The sequence below is a fragment of the Typha latifolia genome, chromosome 4 (genome assembly GCF_019914945.1).
Source record: "Typha latifolia isolate L0001 chromosome 4, TyphaL0001v2, whole genome shotgun sequence".
NCBI classification, from domain to species: Eukaryota; Viridiplantae; Streptophyta; class Magnoliopsida; order Poales; family Typhaceae; genus Typha; species Typha latifolia.
The window spans coordinates 5,282,446-5,303,306 of record NC_133089.1 but is presented as its reverse complement, the minus strand read 5'-3'; the positions used below and the strand labels follow the sequence as shown (position 1 = coordinate 5,303,306).

Sequence of the window (20,861 nt, the reverse complement as noted above, 5' to 3'; positions counted from 1 at the left end):
TATGAGGTTTTTCTTGCCCTAGACCATACTGATTTGAACATCTCCTGGAAAGTTACAGATGAATTTTAATGAGTGATTTAAATGACAGTGTTTTTCTTTTGGGTTTTGTTTAGGAACAGTGCCAGATAAATTCAAATTAGTTCGTTTCTTTATACTAGCAAAAGAGTTACTTCGATCAGACTTCCATAGTACCAATTTGGAATGTTAAAGAAAACGAAAAATTAAAAGGAAAAAAAATTAAAAACAGTCACAAAAACCCACTAGAAATGCTGACCAAACTAAATCCATGGATCTTCTACTAAAAATCAATAGGTTTATCCCTGAAATTATACATAAACACAGGTAATTCGACCGAGATCGGTTGAGACTTCAGAACTAGAGAAAAGATTCATGAAACGAATCAAATGGAATTAGATCGATCAGTTTAAATAGGTATACTTCCATAGTACCAATTTGGAATTTTAATAAGCGAATCTACAAAGAACTTCATTCATGCAAACCGAACTCAAAACATATTTATATCCCTGTGGATAATTGAAGCAATTGTAGACCAAATAATACATCAAAGAAGTTCCTAGACAAAGGCTGACCCAAAAAAAAAAATCCATCTATGTGATGGCAGAATTTTCAGAGATGCATCCACGGTCGTCACTGGAATTTGGAAAAGAGTAGTATATGCTCTATTTACATCTACTGGGAAAATGTATGATGTTAGGCAGCCAGCAACTTTTTGATATCCTTCTGCAATAGAGAAATAAAACATGAATTATGAGATGAATACCGAGAGTTATGAGACTTGTAGTATAACAATCATAGAAAAATTCAACAGCAAGCTAAAGTATAGAACTATTATAAAACTGAAGCCAGAATGGCAACAATGCAATAATTGCTGGTTAAGAAAAAAGTGAATCAACATCTGCAAGATGGAACATCATTCAGAAGTGTGCTTAGTGTCTCTTTCTGCAAATTGAGCATAAAACATAATCACCTATTATTGATCATATAATGCACATTTCCATGCAAGCATTATCATCAAGCCTCACGAATGGCCATGCTGAGGAAGTATGGTATGAGACGACAATCCAGCCAAGGTAATAGATTTTCTCCACACAGACACGCACAAAAAAAGTAAAACAAAAGGTAAGGTCCGCTCCAGGTAGTCTGTGTCAGATTCACTTTAGACAAAAGTTCAATAGCATGAAAAAGAATATATCTCAGACAGTTCCAAGTTTCCCTACTAAGATATGATTAGATATAGGAATACAACAGACATTTGTGGCTGGTCATGTGTTTCTATCCTATCAAATAGATAAAATCTAGGAATATATGTGAAGTTGGGTTTAGGGTTTAGGAGTATGGTTTTAGGTCAAGGCTTCACCTATAATTTATTAAATGAACAAGTACCTATATTTCCTAGTGCAGTCCCTGTATGTGGACGAGCAGATTTTCTGAAGAAAAGGTATATTTCGGTAACCTAATATTCCTCAGTAGAAAATTGCTTTATAGAACAAAGTCAAATGCAGTCAAAAATACCCTCATCTAACTAAATATGTAAACACTGAAATAATAATCTTACATCTGCTCTTTTCCTGATTATGAGCTTAAATTGGAAAAAAAATTAGAAACCATATCTTTATTTTCTTTTTTCTTTAGTCTAACTTTTTCATTTATTTTTTGGGGTTTAGTGTTTAGGGTTTATGGTTTAGAGTTTAGGGTTTGGAAATGACTTAATAAAGCAACAGAAACAGTCAGAAAATGATGATATGCTAGCATAAATTATGATTCTAAGGTATATGAATATGTGAAAATCCAAACAGAACATAAAGTATTTGCGTGTCAGCATAAGTAAGAGAGCTAACAATAACATACTAGGAATGTAGAAGAATATGCTAAAATATTTGGTTCTTATCACCAGAAAAAGAAAAGGTAAGCCCAGACAGTGTTAAAGAGAGTGTCACTATGGAGTCCTATTCCAAAAGTTGCTTGAACACCTTCCATATTTGATAAAGAAAGCTTCACTAGAAGCACAGCCTTACGAGTATTGTAGAATGATTTAATAAAATTTGTAAGCAACGGTAACTAGCAGAAGGTACTAACAACAATATATATTCCAGCCACAGGAAGCAACTTGTGAACAAAAATAAATTCTCTGGTCATGGCACACATTAAGATATTGCAGAAAAGATATAATAACGAATAAGAGTACAGTCAATCCACTTACCTCGATCTGGAAAGGAGAAGTTGTTGGTGGGTACCTCTCCACAACTTTACCATTTTTGTCTAGCAAGAATTTTTCAAAGTTCCACTTGATCAGATCACCCAAAAACCCTCCAACACTTGACTTAAGAAACTTATAAACAGGAGCTGTACTTGGTCCATTAACATCGACCTGTCAATGGTGGAGTAGTTAGAAAGTTCTACCAACCACACATATGTGTAGCACTATCTGGTTGACATATTTCAGATAATATACCTTGTCAAAAATAGGAAATTCTGCTTTGAACCTTGTACAAGCAAACTGCTTTATCTCTGGATTTGAACCAGGCTCTTGTCCTCCAAATTGATTGCAAGGAAAAGCCAGAATCTCAAATCCTATATTTTAGATGTAGTAACCAATTAGTGGACAAGACACGCCAGTATTAACAAATATTTTGCATTACACAAGCAACCAGAACATCCCACTTTGTTTATACTTGCTTTTGTCATAGACTCCGACTGTGAACACCCTTTAATCAAGTTACACGACAAGTTCTTCTATGATTAATAAGGTTGTCCCAACTTCGAACCTCTGCAAAATCCTGAAGTCATCCTCTTAAGTTTCACATGCTCATATGCCTTTTGAGATTTCAATTATTGCGATTTTAGATCTGTTATTAGGCAAGAAGGTGAAGAAAATATATGATGTAATAAGAAAACTATATGTTTTTTAGACTTTAAAAGTGAAGTTTGCATGTCAGATCACTTACTACTTATTTTTAACAAATTCCAGCCAAAAGAACAGGCCGACAAGATTTTAGTACGTGAATAGTAAAAGTTGCAATCATCATTGCATCCAAATAGGAATTCAACCGTATCTGTCATCCCATGATAATGGGCTGACCCAAGGATGAAGGAAAAAAAAAAACCCCACCATTTTTGTACTGCTTCCTCACAGGGAACTTCAAGCAGTACTATTAAAGTATTAATATTCTTGAACAACTACCACCTAACTAGACATTCACTGAGCATTCTAGCATTATTGACAGCTAACAAAAGATATTTGAGAACCAAGCAAGCTCCTATATGAAAAGGAAGTATCTCACTTCGTTAAGATGCTCATTAGTGCCTAGTAATCCCAGCTATGTAAGAAACTAAATTGTTCTATTATTTTTCACAAAATAGAGCTGGCGAGTGCCTGAGATTTAGAGATGCGAAAATTGCACAAGTTCATGCATTATACATTTATCTATATATTGAATCATCATGTATTCATGTCTAACAAGGCTTCTAAAACTAAGACAACTTCTACAATTTTGTCTTACAAAAGTTAAATCAAGAAACCTAGTTAATATTTTATATTCATGAAGGATCAGAATATAACAAACACAAAGTGATATTCACACTCTTGAAGGAGAATGCTAGGTTATGAGCTTGCCTTCCGAGGATGAAAGTCTTAAGCATAACTATTCTATCATCAGTTTCTTCGTTTTATATGATAAAAGGATATAGCACTTCAAGAATGTAAACAACCAGCAACTTTTGGAAACCTAAAATTGCTATAGTGATCCGAATCCTCTGAAACAAGACACTGATGCAAGCAGGTGAAGAAAATTCAGAATTGAATACAGGAAGAAAAAGGAATGCAAAGTCGAATATCCAACTTTGCAGGGATGTAATTTACCTTGAGTCTTGTATTTCTCATATATATGCGAGAGTTCAGTATAATTTGATGATGTTAACCCACTGGCAGGAACAACCAAATGCTTAATTTAGAAATAGGACACCAAGAATTCTCGAGAAAACCATATAGATACAAGAAGCAGTAGAGAGTATAAAGTAGTTCATGTGTATTGCAATAGAGAAATTACCATCTTGAAGCAACATTTACAATCAACAGAACTTTCCCCTTGAACTTGCTAAGAGAAAAATCCTTCCCATCAATATCCTGCATCAAGTTTCTTCTACTGTTAGAAGAAACAAGTTTATTCTGAAAACCTCGCTAGAATTACCCATGTGGAAAACAACTCCGACTACTTCAAATAAGACATGTATCCACCAAAAATCAAACTCGCTTAACCAAATCAAAAAATTCAAAAACCTAGAGAAGGCATCAAAATCGTACCTTTACGGTGAAATCATAGATACTCTTCTCCGTGGCCGCAGTAGCATAGGCTACACCGGGGGTTCTCAACTGTTTCGACCCAAAGCTGGGACTTTTCGGGAACCGGGTGGCCAAACCGTGATTCCAGAAGGGAGATTTCGAAGACCCAGACGAAAATTTGGCCGAGAGGCTCACGAACGCCATGGGCGAAGAGCTGGGTCTACCGCCATGGGAGAAGCCATAGAGAGATGGTTTGGTGGCCGAGAAGAGAAAGAAAGAGGCCGTAGCCATAGATAGATAGATAGATAGAAGTGTTTCTGGAGATGAGAAGAGTAGCAAAGAGGAGATTAGGGAAAGGGAGTTGGGATTGGGGGGATTTTGATTTTGGTGGGGTTCGGGATTTTTAGATTGGAGCGGTGGAAGGAGAAGAGATATGTTCGGAGGAGATGGCGGGCAGTGGATCCACGTGGGTTTTGGATGGACGCAGGACACGTCCAACTAACGGATATCTAGTCGATGGTGGCTGTTTAAGCTTGGGTGCAGAATGATTGTATGCAGATATAGTTGTAGAAATTGCTTACATTTGGGTATTTGCCAGCATTTGGCTGGAACTTGGAAGAAGTTATTTCTCGGCCAATAGAAGAAGTTTCAAGTGAGAAGGCACAGAGGGATTGCTTTGATTCGAAACTCCAAATCCACGATTTAAATTGATTTGAAATTCTAGTTTAGAATTTTATTCAAATCCCATCATTTAAGTTTAGATTTGTAAATTAACTTTCCAATACTTTTCAAACTAACTTTTAGTTTCTTTTATTGATGTATAAAGGCAAAATATTTTCCTTTTAAAACGATATTTATTTCTAAATAAAATCAACTGATTCCAAACATTGATAAAGTTTAGAAAAGTTCGAATCTGCATCCCGATTTCAGATTACGCTGTCTCCTTTCTTATTATTATTATTTTTTTTTGCCTATGTTTTCCATTATTTAAAGAGTCAAATCAGTTGTTATAGAGTTTATAGTATTGACTTTAACTCCAAATAATTATTCTAGAGAAAATTATTTGTTGGTCGGTGGTTGGTGGTTATTTGGCTTAATGACTTAACTCGATTAATGGCTCGACGGTGTGATTGACTTAGAGGAGTAGCTCAGCAACGTAATGATTTGAAGCAATGTCTCAGCGGCATTGCACAATTATTCGGCGATGCATATAACTTAAAATCTAAACTAGGCGACTTAATATATTAGCTAAAACTTAATGAAATCTTAGTACATTTCTACGCAAGGAGGATTAGCTTTTTATGCAACTTATATCTAGCCTTCAGCTGCTATTGAACAATGGAAAAAGATAAGTCAAATCAGCTTGCAAATTAACTTGCCATAAGATTTTTTTCTATATTTGCATGGGCACTATACCCTTTGTTCTAGAACCTTTAGTTATACATTAAGTATTGGAGATAAGGACAGCACACTCTTGCCCTAATGACAATGCTTAGGAATATTTAGTTCAATATTAGAATATGAAATAATAATTATGTTTGATGTGACGTAAAACTAATTTAAAGTATTAAAGAATAATAAATTTATATTAGGAATTGATGATATTTTATATTAAATGACAAAAATATGCTTGATTGGTAATATATATATTTATCTAAAATTATAATATTTTTATTACAACTGAAGACTTAAAATACTCTATATATTCGCACTATAAGAAAATAATCATGCATTGTAAAGTAACGTGGAATTATAAGCTCGAATAATAAAAAAATAACTTCACACTTTATGTAGCATAACCATACACTATAAGAAAATAAGGAGGCACCACAGAGTAATGCAAAGTTATAAATCTACACTACGAAAAAATAACCTCACATTATATATAAAATAATCATGTATTATAAAAAAATAGTTATGTATTACAAAATAATCCAGAATTATAAGTCTGCACTATAAAAAATAATTTTTTACTTTATGTAAAATAAGTATACATTGCAGAATAATATAGAGTTTAAGCCTAAGCCTGCAATGCGAGAATTATTCTTATTCTATAAGTGAACGGGAGGCTAAATAATTTCAAGCCATTTTCTCAGCACATGACATATAAAAGATTTCCAACTTTAAGAAGCCTCTTTTGAAAACCATACCTCCTCTAGAAATCCAAGAGAAACGCAAAAACAGAAAACAAAATCAAAATCAACCATAAGTGGCACACTATATAACTTAATAGCATTCATGTTAATATTTGTACTTCTCAAGATTCAAGTAAACCAAGTAGCCGAGCCGATGAGCAAAATAAATTGCAACAACATTAATCGCTCATCTGACCTTGCAGAAACATACAGTTCATAGACTACTGTTTCTCACATCTCCAGAAATTGTAAGACTAGTTTGCTCACCTCATGGGGAAAAAGAGGGGAATACATGGAAACAACTAGCATCAAAAAATAAATAGCAGCAACTAGGAGTAAAAGATAGCAAGGCTGTGTGCTCAGGAGAGTATATTCTTGCAAGAGCTGATCTCAGCTGCCTGCATGCCTAATATAGCTCGACCAGATGGATGTTCTTCAATGCTTCTAATCACAGCATCAAAAAATGTTGATTGGAACTTGACATCCTCCATTCTCTTTAAAACATCTTCCACTACTTTGAAGCTCAAGCCAGCAGTCAAAATCAATTTTCCAACAACTTCACCAAAATAATATGGTGCCTTTGGCAAATCAATACCAATGTCATCCAGCTTTGAACCATAAAGCAAGCATCCAGTTCCCAAGTCTCTTGGCTTGAGAATGTTCTTCATAAACAGAAACTGCAAAAGCCTCACAAGAGGATCAATGCAACTTGAGCCTTTGTCAAGGGCAAGATTGATTGCTTCGCTAACAACTTCAGGGTAGTAATCAGGGCTCTTCAACTCCTCAACACATTGCAATGCTTCGTCAAGTATACGGACATGAAAATACTCCTCTAAAAGAGCAACAGTTTTCTTATTTAGTTCATCAGGGCTCATTTTTGGAGCAGATGATGCCTTCTCAGTTATCTCAGTGACTGGGGGTGTAATTGATGCACCACCAGTTGGTTTCAGTTGCGCAAAATTTTGAGCTGGTGAGTCAACTGTACCTGAAAGAACACTAGGACGAGCTGCCATCCCGCTAACACCACTCTGCAACAGTGCGCTGGTCTTTCCACTTACTGATCCTCTGCTACCTTGAGGAAGTAGCTTGGAATTAGTAGGTGATACCTTACCAACCATAGAACTCTGGTTGCGAAATGTGTCACCTCTTGACATGGACTTCGAACGCGGAACTTCCCAGTTATCAGCATCTAACCCTGGCATTCCAGGCATTTTTCTTGTCCCTGGCATTCCTGGCATCATACCTCCAGCTCCAGGCCGATTCATAGAAAAAGGTCCAGGAGAGAGGGGCCCCACAGCACTTGCACTGCGTCCATTCCTCATGCTTGCAGTTGCACCTGGTCTCAATCCAAGATTCTTTTCTGCTTCTGTGTGAATTTCAGTGATAGTCTTGGCCTTGATCTGCATTTCCAGAAGGCAAGAAGCTCAGGAAAAATAGATACACCAGACACTCTCAGATGAACTTCCAACTTATGATCAGCTACAAGAATATTGGACACACATAATGCAGTTAAAATGAAAAGAACCTTTAATTTCTAAGTACAGTTCAACATTTTACATATGATGTGATCCTTTAAAACAAAATTCTACACCAATAAATTCAGCATTGTCTGTTACTGTAATATACCTTTCCTCCCTTCAATTGTTTCACAACCAAACCAGACCAAATTCAAACAGGCCTTTCGGATGAAAACCCCAAGACAACCACCAGAGAAATAATGAAAAATATATACCTCTTCACGTCGAGGGACCCAGTCGTTGGCACGCAGGTCAAGGACACCACGGACCATGAACCTCAAGCGTGGTGCCAACTGGGGGTTTATTGTCAGCTCCTTCAGCCGGTTAAAGTAGGCATCATTGAATCGACGAGACTTGGTGCTTCCATCCAACTGCTTACCAATAGTACTGAAAAACTGACAGATTGCCTCAACATTTTCCTCAGCAGGACAAGTCTTGCCATCATGTCCCAGTAGCTCCTGTTAGTAGCAGCTATATCAGGAATTTATTGATAATAGCTCCTTGAAAATCAGAAGTTCATAAGGACTTAATACTATATGATATATCAACCTGAACAATGTGATGAACTAACTTCTCCGGTACCATCTTTTGCTTTAGCAATTCCCCAATTAGGCGAATATTTCCAAGCGTTCGTAGCTTCACTAGTCTCTCTTTATCCCTCCGTTCAATTTCTTGGTCTGAACCAGTCAACTTTCGAACCTCACCCCTCAGATTGTCAGCACCTTCAAATGCCTCCTGACAATTATTTAAGAGAATACGCTTGAACGTTATCTCTTTACCACCAGGTTCTTCAGCAGGGAATGGTCTGAGTCCTTCATTTAGATCATAACACAGTTGAGCATACATGGGACAAAATGTAGGCTCAAAAACTGCTTTCTCGAATATGAGAGTGATGACCCCCTGTAACAACAGTATGTTCAAAGTAGATGATCTACAAATGGGCTACACAAAGGTTGCACTATTAATACAGATGAACAAAGAAAACATTTAAACCTTCAAGATATCAGGTGTAATGATTCCTGCATCAATCAGTTGACCCTTGAGAACATCAAATTTCTCTGGTGTCAATTTGTTTAATATACTGTGCAATAAAATTCTTGTCAGCATGTTAAATTAGAAACTTGACTCTTTAATAAGTGATAAATTACAAAAAAAGTATGGGATGAACTAAAAATGGATATTTAAGGAGGGAAAATTTGCTGAGACATTGACGCAACAAGGGACAACAAGAAAGGTTTCAAAACTGAAGAACAAATATTTGAACATTTCGATATGAGAGAAACTTGAATATGCATTAATATACACTAACATGAATTCAATGAGATACATACTTGGTGGACAAAAGAACAAAAGAAAAGTACTTCTCTTAAAAATCTAAGAGCTATATAGTTCATTTAACAATTTCCTAAGAGACTTTTCCAGAACCCAATCCAGATTTATTACCCTTTTACTGTTTTCAGCACCCTTTCTTTCTCAGAAAGATTGCCTCTTCGGACAGACCATGGAATTTCAGCCTTAATTAGAGCAGGAGTACTTCCCACCTAATAAATTGTAAGAACATCAAGTATCAGAATATATGATAACAACAATAAAATTAAGAAAGAGAAGCATGCATCATCTGACATGTAAAACAACCAAATGAACACACCAATTAGATAAATAAAGAACTGAGGCTACATGAGAACTTTGAGTTCACGCACTTAAATAAGAACTGCATTCAAGATTTCAACGATACATATTTCCTTTTGAGTAAAGCATATTAATGTCAATAATTGTCCAAAAATATTTGCATCAGTATTTAGGTAAAAGTTGCTAACATTGCAATTATATTTTATAGGAAAAGCAAATCTAAAAGAGTAACATGAATTATTATAATTCATCAGTCTATGGAAAGTATGTCCTCAGAATTCATCAATCATTACAATTGATTAATCTTATGAGCATGTCACTTAGTTTGATAGTAAGGTTTGTCCCTTCCAACCAAAAGGTTGATATGAATTTATCTGATTTAGAGGGAAGAACTTGCAGGCTCAAGTCACACAAATAACCTCGCCAATAATGAGGTACGGTTGCATACCTCTTCCTTCCTCAGACTGCATTGTATAGGGACCTCATTCACTGGAACGGTCTTTTTCTAATCAAACACATATCAAGTGAAAAGAAAATACAAAGTACCTACCCCAAACAATCTAACAATTTATTTTTTATTTGAAAGGTAATCTGGGAGTCAAATTTCCAATAAACTGAATGATCTCATCAGCAGAATAATGCAAACTAATAACACTATATTTGATTAATCCTTTATTTGCAATTATTCTTATGACAAAGATCTTAAAACTGAACCATTATTCTATGACAACGAGATACTGCAAGAAAACCCACGATCTGAGATACTAGAGAGTAACTTACAAGTCAAGGTAATAAGCAAGAATTAAGTTTCTTAAATGCCTAATTACTGATCACTGTAGATTACTTTTCAGGTCAAGCTAAGATAACAGGGTATGTTGAACAATTACATGTTATTGGAACAAACTATTGTGGTCTGCATAGATGGGAGCAATCCTGTGGTGTTGCTCAAGTTTCTCCATAATATTTGCCGAGTGAATATCAAAACCATATGAAAAGGATGGAGCATTATCATAGACAGGCTCCATTTCACTCACAATATCACCAAACTAAGCATTGCGAAGAAATCATTTGAGTCTGTGTTTCCATATAGTTATAAAAGTTTAGGCTGTTTAGCCACCATCATGTTAGTAACAATTTACTTATCTGAATTAGATTTCTTGATGAAGTTGTATTATATTTTCTACCAATATTTTGTCACTTGCAAAATATTATAATATGGTCCACAAATTAATGTAATGTCAGTTTGTATCTTGATCTAACTAACAGCTTTGCCTTTCCCAAGATTTATCAGCATCTTCACATCCAATACTATTCATAAGCCAGATCTACTGTCCCTGATTCATACAAACGATTTTGCATAAAAAAACAAATGGGAAAAAAGATAGGCCGCGCATTTGACTAAAATAGATGCTCAAAGAGTAAATCTTTAGAGTTACATGATTCAAACTGGAACAATAATTTCCTAATATACCAACTGTTCCCATGAGAAAGTTTTAGCAATCTAATTTTCAAATTCAATTCTCAAACATCACTCCAATTTTCTTGGCTTTCAGACTACCACCCATTTAGTCAGATTTCCTTCATTTATCATACATCAAGAAGAGGAGACAATTTATATGTTCAAAAGCTATAATGCAAAAAACTGAAGTACAATATAACTAATGACAAGACAGGAGGCAGTAGAATCCACAGACTCACTCTAGCGAGTTGCAAGCTACCTATCCATTTCAAATTGGAGAATAAGATAAATGTAAATTCTAAGAAGAACATTGATACTAGTTCAATTACCACCTGGCCTGCAGAAACTTGAACTCTTGAAGAAAATTGGGAGCTCAACTGATCTTGCTGCCTTGGATTGGATCCATATGATTCTTTAGAATCCCAAGATTTCTCTTCTCCAACTGATGACTGTCCTGATCGGCCACGCCAATCACGATTGTCTGGTTCGGAATAACGAGCATGTGATTGATTTTGCAGCTAAGAATGTGAGAAGAGAATTATCAGGGGGAGATAATATTTCAGAATACAACAAATGAAGAGGCACAATTACCGTAGACAATTATCTCAAAACTATAAATATGGCAATAAATATACTATTCAAAGAAGTCCATTATATAATAGCAGTAATCGTATATAGCCACTTGATAATAATGGAAGTAAAACTGCAACCCATAATATTATCCGATAAATTGCAAACATATATATTGACACGAGAAACCAAAATCTTAGCAAAAAGCATTAAAAATGATGCACACAATTCTTTAGGTAAGAATAAGAATTCACATTTGAATCAGTGCGACCCCATGCTTGATCTTCACCATTAAGTTCTGCCTCAAACTCTTGCTTGAGTTTCAAAATATTTTCAGCTATATCAACAACCTGTCATGAAGAAAGAACAATCAAGCCATCAAAATCTAAAAGATAATATGAAATTAAGAATAAATAATTCTTATAAAGTGTATCATCATCTGCATACAATACGTGCAATAAGCATAGATGTTGTTTCTGCAAATATTACTATTAGTAAGAATAATTTTGTAAGAGCCTTTATTTGCTTCCCAAGTAGGTAGGAGCCTCGTGCATTAGGATGCCCTCTGCTAGTAACCTTTTATGTGCAAAAACTGATCCAAGATGTTCTTGTAGACTAGATAAGTTGCCTAGCTTGATGGGTCGTGGTCTGGCCAATTTAAATTCCCTAGAAACGAAGTCCCCATTCTACCCTTAGACCTCTTCATAAAACTAAAGGAAAAGGTGATAACAAGCAGGCTTTGTCTACAGAGGGTAAAAAAACAAACATGTTGGCAACTTAAGAAAATAAAAAATTGAGCACAACAAAATGCTATCACACATGCTCCAAAATTTCATATTATAATTGACTATGGTGACATCAAACTAACGGTGAGCTAGAACTGTGAAAATTGTTCAGTGAGAGTTTACTTTCAAATAATTGTAAAGGCCTTTTTGCTTAAGACTAACAGTACAATCATGTAAGTTGTAACCACGTTTCAGGACTTGCAAGTTTTAGATTAAAACTCAAGAAAGAAAATAACAACACACATAAGAGTACTATATACAAATAATGATGGTTATTGATCATCCTATTCCATAAGTTCTCTCAAACAACTATGCTTCCCCTCAGGCTTCTATTCGCTACAATTTAGATATATTTCCAAGTATCCTAACAAACTACGAGGTAGGCAGGAGAAGCAACATAGGAAAACTTTCTATTAGAGAAATAGAATAAAACATCTATGATACCTCACGGAACTGTAATAGCTGATCCCTTGTATAACGGATTGGCTCACGAGCCTCAAAGCGTGAATCTCCAATCTACAAACAAAATCATCAAAGCAGTCATAGAATGAGCTATGAGATAACATGCTAAGAGAAAGATAAAACTGAAAAACTACAAGATAGATTGAATAAACACATGAGTAAGTATTCTACTGATACTGACCATCAAATAAGAATCCTAAAAGAGATCTCTAAGGAGAGAATAGAATAAATAGAATAAAACATCATTAAAAAATAAATAAAATTAAGAGTACTGGATAAGGCCCTGGCAACAATAATAATGGTACAAAAACCTCAATTCACATTGGTTATAGCTTTAGTGACTAACAGGTAGAAATTGTATTGGCCATACATTTAAATAAGTATTTGGTAAACTAATTACAAAAACCTCAATTCACATTGGTTATAGCTTTAGTGACTAACAGGCAGTAGTTGTATTGGCCATACATTTAAATAAGTATTTGGTAAACTAATTACAAAAATTCTAACCATAATTAATGCATGAAGGTAATTAATGTGGCCTCGATAACAGAAACAATATGGATGGGAAAGTAGGAAACTTGAAAAAAAATATTATTTATTGGCCCTGGCAACAATAATAATTTATGCCGTTATCTTTACCAACTTAGTATGATAACAAAATTAATATTTAGCAACTTGATTTTCAAATGAAAAACTGGATACCTTCTCCATGAACATTAGCTATCTAGAGGGCCACTAATCATTTGTTTGAAATAAATTTTACCTGTTCTTTCAGCTAATAGCATACAAGATAACATCAATAATCTACTTGACAACTAACTCTAAACACTCAAAAGTTTTAATGGCTGAATAAATCATGACTTGATTACAGATCCTCATAGCATGATGAACATATATTAGAAGAACCCAATCAAGCAAAGATTAAAAGGATTTTTATATATCCCTCTCTGCTTAATACTAACTTCTAATGAGTGATCAAACTCCATTTTCACGACTCCTAAAGTAAAGGTGAGAAAATGCCTAAAAGAAGGCCAGCAAAGCAAAATTTATCATCTAAGTCGAATCGTGGCCCATCAAGATCCCAACTTTCACCAAAATACACACTTCTTGACACCAAAAACGCCAGATCCTCAATCAGCCAAGACCACAACCAGAAAAAATCCCTAATTCTAACAATATCAAACGGAATACCTTGGCGGCTGCACCGCCATGGTGGCGAAGGAACGGGAGCTCGGCCGGCGACCCAGCGGCGGAGTCGAAGCGCGGGGCGAGGAGTCTACCGCCTCGATTACCTCCACCTCCAGGCCTCAAGCTAATCACCATCTGATCCGACTGCATAACGCGACCAAACCTCTCTGTGGCAGTGACGGATTGACGCCGACCGTCCGATCTAGAGAGAGAGAGAGGAGAAGGAGGAGGAGGAGGCTTCGGCGGAGCCCTCTCTCAAGAAAGGGAAAGGGCGAAGAGAGGGAAAGGCGAGGGCACGGAGAAGGGCTTTTCTATGGAATAGGATTGGGATTTGAGAATTGGTGAAGGGTATTACGGGTATTTTAAATGTTTGAGATTATATAGCAGGGGAATTACGTGAGTTAGTTGCCTAGGTGTAACCCACACGATGGATCCTCTCAGCTATTTTTAATCAAGTGAATTGACGAAATTGGACATGACAATTTGGACAACTATTGCGTATCGTCGTCACTGATGAAGTGAGACAGCTACAATCCTGACGTTATCTATAGTCTATAGAGATGGAATTTCGTCAAATAAATTAACAGTCGGCTCGGCTCAGCTCAGCTCAATTGACCAACCCCCCCCCCTAGCTAATATTTGCTCACTTAGTAATTAGTATTGCCCCTCCCTTATGGAAAAAGTTGACAGTGCTCGACTATATAAAGATCTCTATGACATATATCATACCTTTGGTCCACTGCTCAATCAGCTACCACACTATCTAATCCTCGCTGACGCCATTTCTAATCTGCCATGCGCAGTCACATTCTCCTCTCAAAATTCTTACAAGAGTTCATGAATCTGACTCCACCTCCACTTTGGACCTAAAATCCACCGTTCTCTGAACTAGTCTCATGACCAATGCCTCCGAGAAATAGGGGAGAGACATGGATTGCCATTACAAGATCTATCATATGTATATGGCATCAGTGGAGCGTGGATCCCCTACATTCCAGGTTATAGGAATTTCCTGCGGCCCTATGCATTATCTAGACTTGAACCATAGTTCATCTGGCTTTGGTGCACCCGTTAATTGCAAAAAAAAACCCTTTGACCCCCTCAACTATATGTTATTTTCACTTTCACCCCTTTTTGGCCCTTTATTAGTTCACCCACCCCCGTAATTATTCAAAATCATCAAACCCTTTACAGTATGACTAATATGCCCCTAAAAATCTTCTTACATAATATCTTAAAATAATAATAATAATAGTCTCAGCTAATATTAAAACACTCATTTCTTTGATAAATTCATTCATGACCTAATGGCCTTGTATTGCATGCAACAAATAGAATAATTTCCATTATATATATGATATAATGTCAGGTTCAATTTTGTTATTATGGAAAATTATATTTGCACAAGTAGCTAGAAATAAATTGGCACACGGAGCTTTGAGAAACTACTATGGAAGATGGTAATTATTCTTAAATATGATGATTAGCAATCAGAACAACGATATAACCCCTTTCTTCGAAGAAACATTAATAATGCAAAAGAAAGTGTTAATTATAAATTTCGAAAATTAAACAATTTAGTATTAAGGTAAAGGAGAAAAGAGATAGAGTTTTATAGTAAATCCAAATCCTGTTCAAAAATTTAGGCTCATCATAACTCATGTAATCATATTAGGTTTGAATCATTGGATGGAAATTAAATTGGCAGCAGCTGAGCTTTACCCATCACCAACAACCAACCCATCTTAGAATAACTCGGACCGGGAAATTACTTCAACCGGACCGGATCCTGAACCGGCGGTGTTTTTTTTTTTTTCTGGGTAGATAGATAGAAGTCCGGAATTCCTGAACCTTCCGATAAAGCTCCTTGCAGTCTCGGGTACTCTCTCTCGCTCTCTCGCTCTCGCTCTCTCTCTCTCTCTCTCTGATGGCTTCAATCTTGAGAACTGCGTCTCTCCTCCTTCCTCCGCCGGCCTCGAGCATCGCATCGCCGGAACCTACTAGGAATCTCCCGTGCTTCGCCTTCAAGCGAAGGCCCTCAGGTCCGTTGCAGCTGAAAAAGTTGTCTCCTTTCCCCAAGAGCATCAAAAGATTCCCAACATTTCTACCCTTCGCTGCTTACGGGGAGGCAACGGAGGCCGAGGAAGTCGCGAAGACCGCCGCTCAGGTACCATTTTGGTGAAAACCCCTAAGAGTACTTGTTGAATTTTGCTGTGGTGCACCGGTTTTGGTGGAATTTATTTTGTTGCTATTTCTTATATGGGTCTTTGGATTTTGTGGAAAGAAGTGAAATGATTTGGTTCACTTGGTGGTATGATTTTGGATTTAATGTTATTTTCTTAGTATTGAATTTGATTGCTATAATTATTGATTAGATTGGATAAGGTTTTTATTGATGTCGTATCATTTGCTGTCTTTTACATTTGGAGGACACCGACATTATGGAGGGCAAACCCTTGGTAGATAGTGGTATTAAAATTGCATTTGAGTGAAGAGGAGTTCAATTTCGGCGGTGATAATTGCAATGTATACTCTAGCTTGTAGTTAACCTTCTTGCCGAAAATTACCCATGTGATAAAAAATTGGATGATTAAATATGGGCGTTTGTTGTTTCTAGGATCAATTATTTGTTCAAGGCTTGAATGCAATGCAGTTAATAGACATATTCAATATGTGCAATCATGCAAGTATGCACAAAGAACTGTAGTCTCAATTCTGTTAATTCGCAAATGAATACCAGAAACCACACCCTTCTCCAATCCGTTGATTCAAAATGAATACCATATCAAACGCATCATCAAATGAAATAAATGAATAATCAAGTGAGTGAAAGAATCTCAATTCAAACTGAACATTTTGAGTGAAAGAATCTCAATTCAAACTTACATGAGTTTAAACTTACATGGTTAGCTCGAAGGATTTAAAGAGAATCTTTGACTTTCATCTTAATATGGGGGAAAAAATGAATTTTTGTATGTAGGAAATTTTGGAACAGAGCTGTGGAACCCTAATATAGGAAATGCTAATCATTCTGGAATAAATAGAATCAAACTTTCACCTATTAAACTCTAAAGGAGTGAATTTCGCCAAAATACAGTAACTAGTCATAACGATTTATGGTCACAATAAGTTTTATTCATAATCACATGGTTTAAATTTTATTACACAAACATTATTGGAAAATCTATCATACCACATAACTAGCACACAAGACACCTGTCATTCTAAGGTGTTTAAACTCATTGTTTTACAGATTCAGGCTCGTATCAATCAATCTCATTTTTCTTTGATTTGAGAAAATAAGCAAGTTCGACCATGGAACAGACGGGTGATGTCCTAATCTGAGACTTTGAGCCATATATTTTATAGATGGAATAGTGATTGAGACGTCTACTATTGATCCTTAGAGTAGGTTTAGCTGTTAGCTTTTCCGCCAACAACTTTGTGTAGGACTCTTAATAATGACTTTCATATAAGCATGGAAGTCTTAATTTTAACAAAGTTCTGGGGGTATTTTTCCATCACATTGTATTCTTGAAAACTTTAATTTGTCGTACATTTTATTTTTCACCTTAGCAGGTATACCAACAGAAGAAGCTTGAGGAAATAGAAATTTCTTATACATTCATGAACCTATTTTTGTAAAGAATTGAGGGATATAGAAGAATTCAGGGTAGAAGCATGGTGATCCTCATATTGATAACCTTACTGAAAATTCTGAGAAAGCAACTGTGCTTACTGAATGCGTCATGACTTATCTAAGCAAAGTCTTGTGGGATAATTGAAACAAATCTTAAGGTTAGGTAGCAAAAAAAAAAAAAGAATGCAAGATATGGTGGGAGTCTTGTGCTTTAGGAGGCCTTACTAGTTTTAGGTAGATATGGACAACCTGACAATTGGACATGTGATGGAAGAGCTGCAGAGGGTCACAACTCACAACTAGACATAATCATCGAGCGGGCTGGGCTGGCTTCGGGCTGGACTTTTCGAGCCAACCGGACTTAAGTATTTGTTCATGGCCTGACCACCAATCATTCGGGCCGGGCTAGAATAGTCTAGTCCGTTACCGCCCGTCGGCCCGTGAGAGATCGGGCTAGCCGGTCGGGCCGGGCCGACCCGACCCACCAATCATTCGGCCCAACCCATATTTTAGCTATTTTTTTAAAAAAATTTACTGTTAGCTTTTTTTTAATTATTTATATTCCTCTATTTAAAAAAATTTAAATGTGTGCTTAAAAAAATGTAAAATGGTATAGTTTCAAAATTTTAGTTGGTTTTTTACTGTAGCAGAACGGGTAAATACTGTAGCAGAACGGGCGGGCCTAGTTGCGGGCCAAACGGGCGGGTTTTTGGGCCGAGTCGGGCAGGCAAAGAACTGGCCCATGCTGCCTATGGGTAGTTCGGGCTCGGGCCGGGCCGGGCCTAAACCGGTCCAAACTGGGCCGGGCACGGGCGGGCTGGGCCGTTTGATCACGTCTATTCACAACTTACATTTTTTGGTATTCAAAAGTTGTACTTTTTGGATGTTCATTCTGCCTTTAATAAGTGCCTATTGCAAGTCAACCTCTTTCTACTTCTTCTGAAGTTGTAGAAATTTGTCCCTATTTCAATTCCTTTGTCACAAGTGGTTAATGGTAATTATAACTTGATATTCAGTTCATGGAAGAAGAAATAATAGAGATCTTGCTTTTCTGTCCACGAAATCCTGGCATTTGTGATATTAACTAACTACTGCCATTATTTTCTGCATGTTGCTTTATCTTTGCTTTTCGTATCCCTCCTATTGTTTTGCAATCTGTTCTTTTTGTTTTGTTTCTGTTGTTTGTACCTTTATTTTTATACAGATATATATCCATTTACAGAATCACATTTAAATATTATTAAGCAAACATGAAAGATGCTATCATCCTTGTAGAAGATTCCTTGGCCAAAAGGACTCTATACTATTATCTTGCAATTGAAGTATAAATATTTGTTTCATTCTCTAACCTAAGTGCTATCCTGTAATTAAATTATGAAGCTCATTTCCTATTCATTTTCAGTCCATTGTGATACTTTGTAGAATGTCTTTAGTGAATGCACTAGTATTGTTCCTTGATGCATACTAGTTTCTATACTTTGATGGTCTATTTTTGCCATTTTCTTGCTTTATTATTTACTGAGTCATTAGTTGTATGTCTGTCATATTCATACTGAAATTTTTGTACTATAGGAGGATTCAGATGAGGAAGTCTCTATAGAAAGTAATGCTGGTGATGATGGTACTGTTGGTACAGAAGAAAAGGTTACTTCAGCTTTAATGATGTTGCTGCAATCATACAAAGAAGCTTTGGTTAATAATGATGAAGCCAGAGTTGCTGATATAGAGGCCTTTCTGCTGTCTATCGAGGATGAGAAGAACTCTCTTGAAAAGAAAATTTCTACTTTGACAGAAGAATTGACAATTGAACGTGACCGAGTTCTGAGGATCAGTGCTGACTTTGATAACTTTAGAAAAAGGACGGAGAGAGAAAGGCTTTCTTTGATGACCAATGTGCAAGGAGAGGTTATAGAGAGCCTATTGCCTGTTCTTGACAACTTTGAAAGAGCTAAAACTCAAATAAAAGTGGAGACAGAAGGAGAAGAGAAAGTAAACAACAGTTACCAAAGCATATATAAGCAGTTCATTGAGATTCTGAACTCCTTGGGTGTTGAAGGTTTGGAAACTGTTGGCAATGCTTTTGATCCTCTGGTAAGTTGTTTGATGCTGCAAAAACAAAATTTGTTGCTGGTTAAGTACTTTAATTTAGATGTTTCATATTTTTCATAGATGGTAGACCTCAAGGGACCATGTTTCATGCACACTATCCTGCCTTAACTTGCATCTACAATTACATCTAATTGGGATTAAAGCTAAACTAATATACTTATATGTATATTTGAGTACTTTCTGAGACCTGCAATCCAGCTGCTATTATACCCTTCCTGAGATTGTCACATACATTTCTGATACGTTTTGCTACAATTAGTTATGCAAAGGAACTGCTTCAGAAAGAGCATAATCGTCCAGTTTAAGCTCATGCACTGTAGGAACAATCAAATTGGGTTCTCCTAGAGTTAGAAGATGGTTACTGGGACAAATGACATTGATATTATTTAAAAACAGAAACTCCATATAGATTTAATTCCTTTTGTATATAAATGACCAAAATGTTTGTATAGGAGAATTTTTTTCTCCTTTAGTTTCCTTTGTGAAGAAAGGTCCTTAGAATCATTATTCATCACTGGTGCATGTCAATAGCATAACTCACAAGCTTTCATTTCTCTCTTGAAAATTAAGCTTCATGAGGCAATAATGCGCGAAGACTCGGTAGAATTCGAAGAAGGCATTATCATTCAAGAATTTCGTAAAGGTTTCAGACTTGGGGAGCGGTTATTACGACCTTCAATGGTAAAGGTATCTGCAGGACCAGGCCCTGCAAAGATTGAAGATGAAGACATAGCAGCAGATGAAGACAGCGGACTTCACAAAAAGAGAGATGAAGACAGCGGAGAAACGAGTGAGGAAAGCAGTGATGAAAGTGGAGATTCTGAGTAAATTCATTTCTTTATATGTTTCATGAGTCAATTTTGTTAGAGATCCAGAAATTCTGAAGCTTTTTCAGAATTTTGCCACAAGTTTGTAGCTTAGCAGATATTCAACATTGCGGCGATTATCCTTGGAAGTAATCACACACATTCTTATTATTTTTAATTGCATAAATACTTTCCCAATGAGCTTATTTCTCTTGCACGCTAAAGTGAGCTTTTATCTGTAAACCTTATTCAATCTGTTAA

General features: G+C 36.2%; 3 protein-coding genes across 3 annotated transcripts; 1 reads left to right on the top strand and 2 right to left on the bottom strand.

Moving 5' to 3' along the window:
• Positions 1-459: 459 nt before the first annotated feature.
• LOC140787388 (probable phospholipid hydroperoxide glutathione peroxidase) lies at positions 460-4,767 on the bottom strand. Its single transcript, XM_073136286.1, has 6 exons — positions 4,322-4,767; positions 4,068-4,144; positions 3,881-3,942; positions 2,474-2,592; positions 2,222-2,389; positions 460-741 (listed from the first exon to the last, which is right to left on the bottom strand). Exons 1-6 carry the CDS (start codon positions 4,589-4,591, stop codon positions 712-714), a joined length of 726 nt encoding a protein of 241 aa, XP_072992387.1. The 5' UTR covers positions 4,592-4,767; the 3' UTR covers positions 460-711.
• A 1,755-nt stretch (positions 4,768-6,522) lies between these two features.
• LOC140786504 (eukaryotic translation initiation factor-like) lies at positions 6,523-14,334 on the bottom strand. The gene is made up of 9 exons (XM_073134986.1): positions 14,049-14,334; positions 12,840-12,911; positions 11,865-11,960; positions 11,373-11,558; positions 9,396-9,493; positions 8,946-9,033; positions 8,502-8,852; positions 8,168-8,410; positions 6,523-7,835 (listed from the first exon to the last, which is right to left on the bottom strand). Exons 1-9 carry the CDS (start codon positions 14,193-14,195, stop codon positions 6,795-6,797), a joined length of 2,322 nt encoding a protein of 773 aa, XP_072991087.1. The 5' UTR covers positions 14,196-14,334; the 3' UTR covers positions 6,523-6,794.
• A 1,550-nt stretch (positions 14,335-15,884) lies between these two features.
• LOC140787094 (uncharacterized) lies at positions 15,885-20,798 on the top strand. Its single transcript, XM_073135847.1, has 3 exons — positions 15,885-16,212; positions 19,258-19,776; positions 20,365-20,798. The coding sequence occupies exons 1-3, from the start codon at positions 15,973-15,975 to the stop codon at positions 20,620-20,622; spliced, it is 1,017 nt and encodes a 338-aa protein (XP_072991948.1). The 5' UTR covers positions 15,885-15,972; the 3' UTR covers positions 20,623-20,798.
• The last annotated feature ends 63 nt before the right edge of the window (positions 20,799-20,861 follow it).